Source organism: Temnothorax nylanderi, unplaced genomic scaffold, assembly GCF_030848795.1.
Source record: "Temnothorax nylanderi isolate EJ_2023f unplaced genomic scaffold, tnyl_v1.0 TNYL_tig0302_pilon, whole genome shotgun sequence".
Lineage (NCBI taxonomy): Eukaryota > Metazoa > Arthropoda > Insecta > Hymenoptera > Formicidae > Temnothorax > Temnothorax nylanderi.
The window spans coordinates 98,787-111,949 of NW_027249364.1; the positions used below are offsets into that span (position 1 = coordinate 98,787).

Here is a 13,163-nt window from a genome sequence, read left to right on the forward strand (position 1 = left end):
ATTTTCAGCGATTCGCGTGCTGGAGTCGCGACAATGGCACGAATCGGATGTTCCGATAAATATCATCAACGTAAACATCATTCGCTTAGAGTGTAACGTGACCGCGGGTGCGTACAGCAACGACAAGTACGTGCACACGATACACGAGTTTTCACCGAGTGTGCCTCCAAGATATAAGACATCGGAAACGCCGGCACAGATCATTTACCTTCCGATCATCGTACGGAGCATTTCGGACTTGACGCTTCGCGTCGTGGATCAGGACGGTCGATTGATTGATTTTCGTGGAGAGGAGATCACCGTTAGACTGCATGTACGAAGACGACAGCGATAACGTGAGATGCTCGTACTGAACGAACCTGAGCAGGTGCAACAGACGAGAAACAAAATTAGAGAGACAATCCGATCGCCAAAGAAGAAACTCACTGCGTCGAAAGTTGAATTTCTGAAATCATTGGGTTTCGTTGTACGAAATGGCTAATATCTTAAACATTGGAGGTGAACCGATCTTTGACAACAGCGTCGTCAAGATTGAGACACACACATACAATCCGTACGCCAACACAACGTTTGGACATAACGATGAGATAAGAATACCCATACAACAGCAGGATTTATACACGTTGCCGTGCGAGAGCTTTCTCTACGTTGAAGGCTTGCGAATAATTGTGCAGCGTTCATGTTCGATGAGATTCGATACGAGCTCAACGGTGTGGAGATTGATCCCAACAGAAACGTTGGAATAACCAGTACCATCAAGAACTATGTGTCGCTATCGTATAATGATTCTCAACTCATGCGGAATGCTGGATGGGACGTTTCATCGAGCATACCGGAAGGATACTTCAACTTTTGCGTACCGCTCAAGAGGTTGCTGGGCTTTTGCGAGGATTACAAACGCGTGATTGTTAACGCTCGTCACGAATTAATTTTGATACGAGCGCGCAGCGACAACAATTGCATTGTAGGAAATCCGGCGACGGAGCCGGAAATTGAATTGTTTAAAGTACAGTGGCGAATGCCTCACGTCACATTAAACGAGATCAATAAGCTATCCATGCTACGGGCCTTGGAAAGCGGGCGATATCTTAGTGTTAGTTTCCGTTCGTGGGATCTGTACGAGTACCCCATGTTGCAGAACACGACCAAGCATTCGTGAGCCGTCAAAACGGCGACTCAGCTGGAGAAGCCGCGATACGTTATCTTTGCGCTGCAGACCGGGCGCAAGAATATCATGTCTCAAAATGTTAGCGTATTCAATGACTGTAACTTGACCAACGTGAAACTTTATCTAAACTCTGAATTTTATCCGTACGACGACTTGAATCTGGATTTTGGCAAAAATCGATACGCCGTCCTTTTCGATATGTATGCGCGTTTTCGTAAAGCTTATTACGGATACGATTCCAGTGATACGCTTTGCAGCTTGTATACATTCCTGATGGAAGGACTTTTTGTTGCCATCGATTGCTCGCGACAAAACGAATCTGTCAAGAGCGCCACCGTGGATGTGCGAATAGAATTTGACTGCAAAGAGAATGTACTGGCAAATACTACCGCCTATTGTCTCATTTTGCATGATCGCGTAATCGAATACTGTCCGTTGTCAAACGTAGTGCGCAAAATCATGTAAATTGCAATATCAGCAGATATTGCGATATAAGATACACTGATGTACCGCGATAAGATACAGATTGCTCCGTCGTTTCGTCATGATCGTACCAACGTTTGTCGATCTGCAAGGCTTCACCGTCGGGATGAAATTTGTCGTAAAGGAGGTGGCAGTTCTGAGAAACGGGACCGTTTTGGCGCATTACATTTTTACATGTCCCATGCCATGGAGTCTCCTCATGAAATCCGACAAGTCATGCGCTTCTTGGTTGATTGCAAATCACCATGGACTACGATGGGAGAACGGAAACGTGCCCTACAGCATGGCGAAACATTTAATTACATCGGCCGTGCTTGGAGAGGGCGACGAGACGTCGACTCTTGTGTACGTCAAGGGATGCCAGAAACGATAATGGCTGGTGGATCTGCTTGAGAATAAAGCGAGAAAAAATCTAAACATTGAGACTTTGGATGCCGATTACGAAGATATCGAATCTTTAAATAATCTAGATGTTACTAATACTATAAGATGTGAAAAACATGTTAAGAATTGCGCATTACAAAATGTATTAAAAATATTTAACTGGTGGTCGCGACACCAAAAATAATTATGATTTTTTTTAAATAAACTATATATGTATATGGGTGTTTCTACGTAAATAGGGATTTTTCAGATTGCAAATCTCTCAATTTCAAACATACCTAAAAAAATTTTTTTTTCCTGTTTTTGAGTGAATATAGAAGCAGAAACATACCCTGAAAGCCAGCGTACTACAACATCAAAAACCTGAAAGTAATGGCTCATTCATCAGTGATCTGGTAAAGTGGTAACGAGTCGACTTTGTATGTCTAGTAAAATATTGAATTACCTCAACAATGAGTGATTTTGAGAGGAAATGTCAAAAAAATTCCTAAAATTACTTATTCCCGAGATAAATTCACAATTAGCAAAAAAATTCAATTTGATAAATGCCGGTTTACCATTTTCGTATGGAATTAGCAGATTTTGATATTCTTACATAAATATTGACGTCAAGGAATTGGGAATCTGTCAGTTGACTTCGTGATTTAATAAAAATACAAACATGAATCCTATAAATCAATATTATAGGAGACTAAGTTTTTTAAATTTTCAGTACAATCGGGTGGTGGTGCAAACCGTCCTGCTGCTGCTGCTGCCAACAATGCCGTTGATACACAAACACAGAGTGCTAGCGAGGAGGAGGAGGAGGGGGAAGAGGAGAATGCTGTTGCTGCCGATCCTCGATCACAGAGAGTCGGAGAGGAGGAAGAGGAGGAGGAGGAAAATACCCCCGTGGAGAGGAAGCAACAGGAACAACAAGAGCACCAGCAGGCACGTCAGCAGGAACATCATCAGCACCAACAGCATCACCAGGTCGGGCAATTTAATTTTATAGAATTAGTGGCAGAAAACGCGCGTCGGTTTAGAAATTTCCGGATACTCGGTAGGGAAGCCAGTTTTCGAATACGACCGATACCCGAAGGCGACGATATCGTGCGTTGGCTGGAAAACGCGTTCCGCGAAATTCACGAGTATGCGTTACGTTCGACCGTGCCGGGAGATTACGTTGGATTACACAGGCACACAAAAAAAGTGTCTTGGCCGAGACACTACACTAGTGTATTCCCATGTACTTTTTCCCGCTGAATCCGAATCCGAAGTCAGAATTGTCAGATTGGCTAAAATTTATGAGATAACCACAAAAAAATGCTCAAAAACACGAATTAAAGGCAAAAAAAATTGTTTTTTTGTGGTTATCTCATAAATTTTAGCCAATCTGACAATTCTGACTTCGGATTCGGATTCAGCGGGAAAAAGTACATGGGAATACACTAGTGTAGTGTCTCGGCCAAGACACTTTTTTTTTGTGTGCCTGTGTTATCGTTCGAATCAGCGGAACTAACGCACGGTCCGGCGGGGCTATCGTTTCGTCCGGTACGAGACTTAACTCCTGAGAACATATGGGATCTTGTGAGCTCGGTCGCACAAAGTAACGGGGGAATCGATATCGCTCAAAATTTCGTCGTGAGCGTTTTCAACGTCGCGGTGCCAGTGGGCCGCGGGCGCTCGACAAACAGAATAACCGACATAGCTAAGCGTTCAATTTTAGAACTTGGTAATAGAGATAATTTGTGCCTACCTCGTTCCCTCGTGTTGGCACGAATTTATCGCGAGCGCGGGAATCTACGCACGGGGGAGTTGCACGACAGGTGGAATTCCGTAAGATGCCGGACTTTCGCGCTTCAGCGTGAATTAGCGTTGGAACTAGTGAGGAACGCCGGTGTTACGATACCCGAAGACGGGTGCGGAATTCCCGAGATCGATCTTTTTCAACGTTTTCTCGCAGACGAAAATATAGCCATAATTATATTCAATTCCAGCAACTTTGGTAGAGGCGAGAATCCGTTGTACGACGGTAGTGAATTACTCGCCTCGTTAGAACACGAACCTACGTACCGTTTAAACATAATGTATTACGAGCGTTCGCATCATTATAATCCAATATTAAATTTGAATGCTGCCGCCGGTGCTCAAAAAGAATTTTGCGTGTCGTGCAACACTGCGTTTTGTAAAGACAGAGGACATCGTTGTTCCAAAAAATGTCCGCGTTGTTACGCCACCCCCTCGTGCGAGAATCCCGATGTGGAAATTGTTAGGTGCGCGGCGTGTAATCGTGCGTTTTTCGGAAATTCGTGTTTCGAATGTCATCTCACGCAAAAATCTTACGACGGTAAATCGCTCGCGAGCGTCTGCAGTTCCGTTAGGATTTGCGAAGGTTGCGGGCGATTCGTCAAGAGAGGTTCGCGACACGAATGCGGCGTTTCGTATTGCAAGACGTGCTGTTCGTTGCAGTCCGCTAATCATCTGTTTTATGCGGCCTCTTCGATGTAATGCCGACGTTAGCGAAGACCCGGGCGAGGGTACGAGTACTACGTTAACACGGGGAAAGGTATCGCTTGGTAACGAAAATGACGGCGCGGATGCAACGAACAACCGTAATAGCAAAAAAGAACGCGTCGCATTCGTGTTCTATGATTTCGAAACGCGTCAAGACGAGACGCTCGAAGGTACGGAGAACGTCAAAGTTCACGTACCGACTCTCTGCGTTGCGCAACAGATTTGCGAAACGTGCGCAGCGATAAACGACATGTTGGTGCGATGCCGTTGGTGCGGAGTGCGCGAATTTATATTTCATCGTGATCCTTTAAAAGAGTTCGTCGATTTTGCGACGCAAACGACAAAATGTAAAAAAAATTATTTGCATTGCTCATAATGCGAAAGCGTTCGACGCGCAATTTATTCTGAAATATTTAGTAGAAAATACAGAAATGACGGAAAAACCGCAAGTAATTTTAAACGGGACGAAAATTGTCATGATGACGGTCGGACATACGAAATTTATCGACAGCTTAAATTATATGCCGATGAAATTATCCGAATTACCTAAAACTTTCGGGCTGCAGGATACACCGGATAAAGGCATTTTTCCACATTTATTTAACACCCGTGAAAATCAAGATTATATCGGTCCGATGCCCGACACGCGATATTTTTCTCCCGAGCATATGAAAGCGGAAGAACGCGAACGGTTTCTTTCGTGGCACGCGGAGATGACGCGTAACAACTTTATTTTTAACTTTCAAAGCGAGATTATTAAATATTGCCGTAACGACGTGGATATTCTTCGACGCGCGTGCATGGCTTTCAGAAAAATTTTTTTGGAATGCGGGAACGTGTGTCCGTTCGATGAATGCACGACTATCGCTTCCACGTGCATGAGAGTTTTTCGCAAAAACTTTCTGCGCAAGAAGGAGATAGGAGTCATTCCGGCGGGAGGATATAGATTCGCCGATAATGACTCACGCAAAGCTCTACTGTGGTTAGTGTGGATGGAGCACGAGCTCGGACATCCCATAATTCACGCAAGGCGAGGGCGCGAGCATAAAATCGACGGCACGCGCGTTGACGGATATTACGAGACGCCAACTAACGACGACGACGACGACGACAACGACAACGAGACGCGACGTTACGTACTACAATTTCACGGTTGCTTTTGGCACGGATGTCCCACATGTTTTCAAGTGAATCGCGATAGAATGCCTTCGGCCGCGAATCGCGAGGACACGATCGACGCGCGCTACGAACGAACACTCGCGATGACATGTCGTCTCCAAAGGAGGGGGTACCTCGTGACGGAGATGTGGGAGTGCGCTTTCGACCGTGAGTTGCGCGAAAATCAGGCGATGAAAGATTATCTAGAAAATCATCCATTACTGAAACACGCGCCTCTCGATCCTCGCGACGCGTTTTACGGAGGACGCACGGGGAACATCGCCACCCGACGCGAAATTCGGGGTACGGAGAAAATACGTTACGTAGACGTATGCTCTCTGTATCCGTACGTATTGAAAACCGGTGCTTTTCCGATCGGTCACCCCGATATTTTTATCGGTGAAGAATGCCGAGCGTTAATCGGAACTGCACCGAATTATAATTTTGATTCGTTCGAAGGTCTCATCCGATGTCGAGTACTTCCACCGCGCGATCTTTTTCACCCGGTACTCCCATATCGCGTACGCGGAAAATTATTGTTCGCGTTATGCCGTAATTGCTGCGAAACGTTCTCGCAGGCCGCGTGCACTCACGATAACCCCGCCGATCGTGAATTCGAGGGTACTTGGGTATCCGTCGAATTGCGCAAAGCCGTCGAGAAGGGATATCTCGTGACAAATGTGAGCGAAATATGGCAATATAAAGTTGCGCGATATGACCCCGGTACTCGGCAGGGCGGTTTGTTCGCCGAATACATAAATACATTTTTAAAATTAAAACAAGAAGCTAGTGGGTGGCCGAGCGATTGCCATGATGACGAAACGAAAGAACGATACCTGCGGGAATACGCGGAAACCGAGGATGTTGTTCTCGATAAGGACAATATGCGCTCGGTCGCGAAACTCTGTTTAAATTCTTTCTGGGGGAAATTCGGTCAGCGAACCAATTTGCCTAAGACCGAGGTCGTGAAATCTTGTCAGCGTTTCATGACTTTGCTCACGAGTCCCGAGCACGAGATAATCGACATATTACCCGTCAACGACAAGGTGATATATGCTTCGTGGCGGCTACGAGAAGAGGCCGTCGTGGCTTCCCCGTTGACAAATGTCGTGATCGCGGCGTACACGACGGCACAAGCGCGCCTAAAACTATACGAATATTTAGAAGCATTAGATAGGCGCGTTTTATATTACGATACCGACTCTTGTATATATTTAAGTACAGGCGATCCGAACGAGTACGAACCGCGTACCGGTAACTTCCTCGGCGACATGACGGACGAACTCGAGAGCTACGGCCGCGGCAGCTATATCGAGTCGTTCGTGTCGGGCGGGCCAAAATTCTACGCTTATATTGTTCGTACACCGGACGGACGTACTGTAGAGTCGTGTAAAGTAAAAGGTATTACTTTAAATTATAGGAATTCTTTAGTTGTAAATTTCAATAGTATTAAAAACTTAATACAAAGAGAGAGAGAGAGAGGGTAGAGGAGAGGAAGAGGGAGGAGGAGGAGGAGAAGGAACGTTGTCGGCGGGGACGGCAATAAATCTGCGTTTTAGTGCAATTCGGCGCACCGCGTTTCACGAAATTATAACTCACGAAGAAACGAAAACGTGTGCACCGGTATTGGTAAAACGTAGATTTATCAATAATCGTTATTCACTTCCGTACGGTTACGTGGAGTGAATAACTTTTTCTCCTTCTTCTTCTTTATTGTTAAGTTAGGCTAACGAGTTTTTTGCCACATTAGAGTAAAAAAAATGTTCTCATATTATATTGTAAATAGTTTTTAATTTTGTAAAAATAGTTGTAAGTGTAAAAGGATTTTTGTACATATGTAACTACAAATATAATGTAGCAATATGTAAATATATTGTGTGTTTAAATATAAAATTTTTAAAAATTTATGTTTTCTTTCCTCAGAAAATCTCTGAAAAAGTAAAATATTTTTACATTTAAAGCGTAAATAGTTGTGTATCATATAATTTTCCCCCACCTTTTCCCCGCGCTTATTTTTTCTGTCACACTTTTTATCCTCCGCTCGGACCATCGCGTACAAGCTCGTCGATCGCGATGCTCTCGCTGCGGAATCGTAATAAGCTCAGATATGGATAAGCTTATGCCAACCGCGGCGCGCGAATCAGCTGATCGACGGCCGCGGTGATGTTCGCTTGCGCGAGCGTTTGCGGGGGCACGCTGGTGCGCGCGTTCGCCGCCGCCGCCGTTGATTACCTTATTCCCCCCGCCCCTCTCCTCCTCCTCAAATTATTCTTTTTGAAGTCACCCGCGGAATTCGAGTCAATCATTTCGCAAAATGGACGTGCGCTGGAAACATCCCTGGACGTCGATCGTGTGTGGACCCACCGGTTGCGGGAAGACGACGATCTTCGTGAAAACCTTTCTCCGACAATTATCTCACATGTCCGACGTACGTTTCGAGAGAGTTTTGTTTTATTACGCGGAGTGGCAGGAGGCTTATCGTCAATTACAATACGACGCGCGCGAGGGAGCAGCGGCGAAGAAAAATATAATTGAATTTCGCGAGGGATTGCCACGTCCGGAAGATTATTCCGCCGATCCGCTTTCCCCTAAATTGGTGATAATCGACGATCTTATGAGAGAATCGTCATCGAGCGACGCGATCGTGGATCTCTACCAAAGGCAGTCATTATAAGAATCTCAGCGTAATTCTCATCTCGCAAAATCTTTTTCATCAGGGACGCGGGCAACGCGATATATCGCTCAATGCAAATTACATCGTGGTTTTCAAGAATCCTCGCGATCGTGCGCAAATTCGTCATTTAGCGCGTCAAGTCTTTCCCAACGATCCAAAGTTTCTAGAAGAAGCATACTACGACGCCACGTCGAGGCCGCACGGATATCTACTACTCGATCTGAAACAATCGACTCCGGACAAATATCGATTTCGAACGTGCATCTTTCCCGACGATACGGCACATTTCGTCTACGTACCGCGTAGATCATTTTCCAACGGTTACGTATAAAAGACGCGCACTAGCGCTCACGCTGGTCAGTCGTGTAATTTTCTCGCGATGGAAAAGAAAGAAAATAACGCGAAATTAGACAGAGCGACGAAAAACGCCAGACGCTCGATCGGAAAAAAAAATACCTGTCTTCTCGAGGCGTTGTTGTATTTGAACAAAAATCAACGCGCGACCTTCTTACGGACCGCTGACGATAAGTTAATACGGTGTATCTGCGAATGCGTGTTCAACACGCTCAAAGGTAACGTGCCGCTCGAGCGACGTGAAAAAATCGATTGAGCAAATACAAAGCGACACTGCGACGCATCGCGTCAAAATGCAGTAATTTGAAGGCTAAAAGAAAGCTGTTGGTACAACGAGGCGGATTCTTACCCTATATTATCGGACCTATATTAGCCGCTTTACTGTTGCGGATTATCGGCGATAGAGATTAAAACGCGCGTTATGAAAAGGGCAAAGAAGATGGTTTTGATCACTACGAAAAATATCGAAAGAATGCAACGCCAATTATCACAACAATCGCTCCCCACTGCGTTTGCCGTCGGTAGCGAACGAACGATTGAAAACAGCGAAAATTCGGAGAACGCCAATATTTCCGTGCGTACACCTGGAACACCTCTATCGCGACTCGATGCGGAGATGAGTCACATTCTTAATTCACCCTTGCCACTCGACGTCGGGGAGAAATGGAAAAAATATAAAGAGGCACTTTGGCGATATCTTCACTTTGTTTGTGTAGCGCGAAAGCGAAATGGGGCTGCGCGCAACGATGAAGAGGACGAAAATGCGGATAACGATATTCGCGAGGTCCGTGACGACAACGACGACGACGACGACTACGAAACGACGACAACGCGCGATCTCGAATCGGCTTCACACTCTAGCGGTATTATGGCGAAAAATGACGTCGCGGCCGCCGCCGCCGCTGCCGTCACGTCGAACAAGCGTAATTTTGATATGTCGAAAAGCACTAAAAGAATACTGGATAGCGTACCAAAAACTTATCGCGCGAATTCTCGCTTACTGTTAAAGTATTTGTTCGATAAAACAATTCCGAGTAAAATTAGCTGAAACGAAGATGGAGTCGTGACTATAGACGGCAGCGTTATAAAAGATTCGAATATCGACGACCTGATAAACGAGGCTATGCGCGAAAGAAAAACCGTGAAAGCAACGGGGAGACTTCAGTTCGCACGATTACTTCGCGTCTTAAACGTCCCCTCGGTACTAGTGAAAAATAAGAAATTATTAACCGCTAGTTCTTCGAATATCGCGACATTTCAGCCTCCCAGGAGTTCCACACCGACAGAGACACCGAAAAGTACTGTGCGATTGATAGCGCAAGGAAGACAAGCACGAGGAAGAGCAGTTCACACCAAACAGAATAAGTTCATGAAAAGTAGTGTATCACAAAATAAAGTGTCTATATTTACAATATGTACAGTGTTCGTTTATTTCCAGAGAAGGAAAGAAGCCGTGAAAGCGCGCACAGAAGCTAGTACGGCATGCAAAGCAGCGAAAGCGTGTTTGCGAGGCGCGATGGCGACGAGCAACTCAGAGCGGTGTACAAAAGCGGTTTAACTAGCGGTGTATCTAAGCGGGTGTACTTCGACAAAAGGCGCTTCGTCGTATTCGTGCGAACGCTAAACGCGTGATTCTAGGCGGTGTGCGAAATGAGCGGTCTTAACTAAACTTGCGGGTGATCTGCGAGCGAGAGCGGGTCTCCGACGAAGCAAGCTCTTTTATAAGGGAGCTTCTTCTCGGCAATCACCAATTACGTTTAAGTGTTGTAGGTGACCTCAGGTCGAAGCGTGCGATTGGCGGCCAAAGGGCCCGACACGCATTGATTCGCACCTGACATGCGTGAAACGCGGATTGAGACGAGCGATTGGCAATCGGCTGCCTACGTCATCGCAATGTGCCGTCTCGAGACGAAATGTAGTTGACGGGCCGTTGACAATTGTTGTTGTTTGTCACGCCAAACATTGTTTATAACGTGGGTTCTTCTCTCGCACAAGAACATAAAAACAGCGTTCTGGAAACATCTTGAAAGTTATCGATTAGGAATGTTCTTGGAAAAGCCCAAGTTATAACGCAAAATACAAGGAAATGACATATAGGGACAATCATATTATTGAATCGATGAACTTAGAATATAACGATGGCACACGCATTGTGCTTTTTCGTACGATGCAATCGATGCAATCTACGAAGGTAATCGCGATCTCAAACAGTACCGTTGATTCGCAGCAGGCGAAGAAAAGACGCTTACTCGATTGGAGTAAACAGAAATGACGGAACTTGAAAAATTCTACTACGATCCGCAACATTACGCGGGCTATTCAGCAACGGATAATCTGACGCGCGCCGCTAAACCGAATTTCTCCCGTAACGAAGTCACGCGTTGGCTCGAAACGCAAGACGCTTACACGTTGCATCGTCCATCGCGCAGAAAATTTCCACGGTTGCATTACACCGTGACGAATATCGACGATCTGTGGGAGGCCGATTTGATCGAGCTCCGAAATCTCAAAAGTTACAACGACGGATATTCGTATCTTCTGGTGATTATAGACGTACTTAGTAAATATGCCTGGGTAGAACCGCTACGAGACAAAACGAGTAAGCACGTGACGACGGCTTTCCAGCGCGTGCTCTCGAAAAGCGACGGGCGCATACCGGTATACTTACAAACGGACAAAGGTAAAGAATTTATCGGGCGTCCGTTGCAAAAGTTTCTGGAAGAAAACGACATTCGTTTTCGCGTAGCCCGTAATCCGGATATCAAAGCTGCTGTCGTCGAGCGTTTCAACAGAATATTGAAGGAGCGAATGTGGCGCTATTTTACGCATAAAAATACGCGGCGCTACGTCGATGTTTTGCAGGATATCGTAAGCGCTTACAATCACACTCGTCATTCCTCCATCAGAATGCAGCCGGCTGTCGTTACGAGAGAAAACGCTCGTGTCGCGCGCGAAAATATAGTTCGGCGATGGAGGAAGAGCGAAAGGATGAAACGCGCACGAAAAGCTAAATACAGCGTCGGAGATCTCGTTCGCGTCAGTAGAACAAAAGCTACCTTCGAGAAAGGATACGAGGCGAGGTGGAGTGAAGAGATATTTCGAATTCACCGCGTTCTCGAGTGGCGAAAACCACGCGTGTACGAACTGAGCGATTTAGCGGATGAGGTTATAGACGGTATTTTTTACGAACAGGAATTAGCTAGAGTTGAGAAAAACTTGTGGGAAGAAGAGTTTATCGTCGATCGCGTGATAAAGACCAGGGGACGCGGCGCTAATAAACAGGTGTTAGTTAACTGGCGCGGTTATCCCAGCAAGTTCGACACTTGGATCCCCGCTTCGAATTTAACTTCTCTTCTTCAAGATGAGGGACGACCAATTTCTCATGGTTCTTCCGAGCAATAGCAGCATGCGCTATTTCCCAGAAAATAGAACCTCGTCATTCGTTACGGAATTACCTCAAACTGTACACTTACACGGCGAGTGGGAAGTAGCGCTTAGCGAGATTCAATTTCCCAGTACTCTTGAACATGAAATCTTCTTCTTCGATACTAAACCGGGGGAGAAAGAAGCACAACTGGCGAGGAAAGGCACAATATCCTACGGTCTTTACAAAAATACCAGAGAACTTATCTCGGCGATTAATGCCGCGTGCAAACAAGCTGACTCGCACTTTTATTTGGATCAGCATGAGAAGACTGGAGGAAAAATCTTCATCAGCATTACCTGTAACGCAAGTGAATGCGATCTGATACATCATATGAGCGTTTCCGATACTCTTCTACAAATACTCGGTTTAGGTTGTGACCGTACGTAGGTGTGATATTCCCCCCTGTACGATTTTAATGTCTCCCGACACGGTCGCCACTCGATTTTTTACCCCGAAAACCGAGAAAGGATTTGATAAGTATCTGAATTTTCCAACCTTCCGACGCCTCGCTGATTCCCCTTTCTTTTTTCTGTTTCAGGGCGCCTGTGTTTGCCGCCGGATCTAGGATCACCGCTGGACCACGGACTTTGGACCTCTGGACTGCAGCTGTGCACCGCCGACTCACGTCCCTGGATCGCCGCTGAACCGCCTCTGGATCTCCCCGAACGGACGTAGGATCGCCGACAGGTAAGTATCAGGATCAGGTAGGTATATCGTTAAGGTAAGTAGACCGCTCACGAGTTAAGATAATAACTGTATTCTCTTTTATTTTACTCGGTTTCAGATTGTACAGGATTCCCACTCGCAAGTTTCTAAGTTTTAACGCGTTCGACGCGGGATATTCTACGTCTCGCTGACTTTACAGGAAAGGATCGACTTTATTGTTACGAGCTACGACGAGAGAATTCCTCGAGCGTTCCTTGTTGCTCCCTTTTATACGCTTGGCTGCTACCCCACTCATCCGTGGCTCCGCCCCGTTGTTCACCTGTCGTCCAGATGTGCTGATCCGGGCCATGTGG

The 13,163-nt window shown here is 45.9% G+C and overlaps 2 protein-coding genes and 1 pseudogene across 2 annotated transcripts; all 3 read left to right on the top strand.

Moving 5' to 3' along the window:
* Window positions 1-2,487: 2,487 nt before the first annotated feature.
* Window positions 2,488-7,623, top strand: LOC139780869 (uncharacterized). Its single transcript, XM_071719578.1, has 4 exons — window positions 2,488-2,491; window positions 2,748-3,007; window positions 5,443-7,090; window positions 7,613-7,623. The coding sequence occupies exons 1-4, from the start codon at window positions 2,488-2,490 to the stop codon at window positions 7,621-7,623; spliced, it is 1,923 nt and encodes a 640-aa protein (XP_071575679.1).
* Window positions 7,624-8,003: 380 nt separating this feature from the next.
* Window positions 8,004-8,694, top strand: LOC139780870 (uncharacterized; annotated as a pseudogene).
* Window positions 8,695-10,985: 2,291 nt separating this feature from the next.
* LOC139780871 (uncharacterized) lies at window positions 10,986-12,119 on the top strand. Its single transcript, XM_071719580.1, has one exon. The coding sequence runs from the start codon at window positions 10,986-10,988 to the stop codon at window positions 12,117-12,119; it is 1,134 nt and encodes a 377-aa protein (XP_071575681.1).
* The last annotated feature ends 1,044 nt before the right edge of the window (window positions 12,120-13,163 follow it).

What these genes read in the sequence shown, in the direction of transcription:
- LOC139780871 (XM_071719580.1), top strand. Translation starts at nt 10,986, where the DNA reads ATGACGGAACTTGAAAAATTCTACTACGATCCGCAACATTACGCGGGC.
- LOC139780869 (XM_071719578.1), top strand. An exon ending in AGCACCAACAGCATCACCAG is followed by an intron (nt 3,008 to 5,442) that starts GTCGGGCAATTT and finishes TTTCTGCGCAAG; the next exon opens with AAGGAGATAGGAGTCATTCC.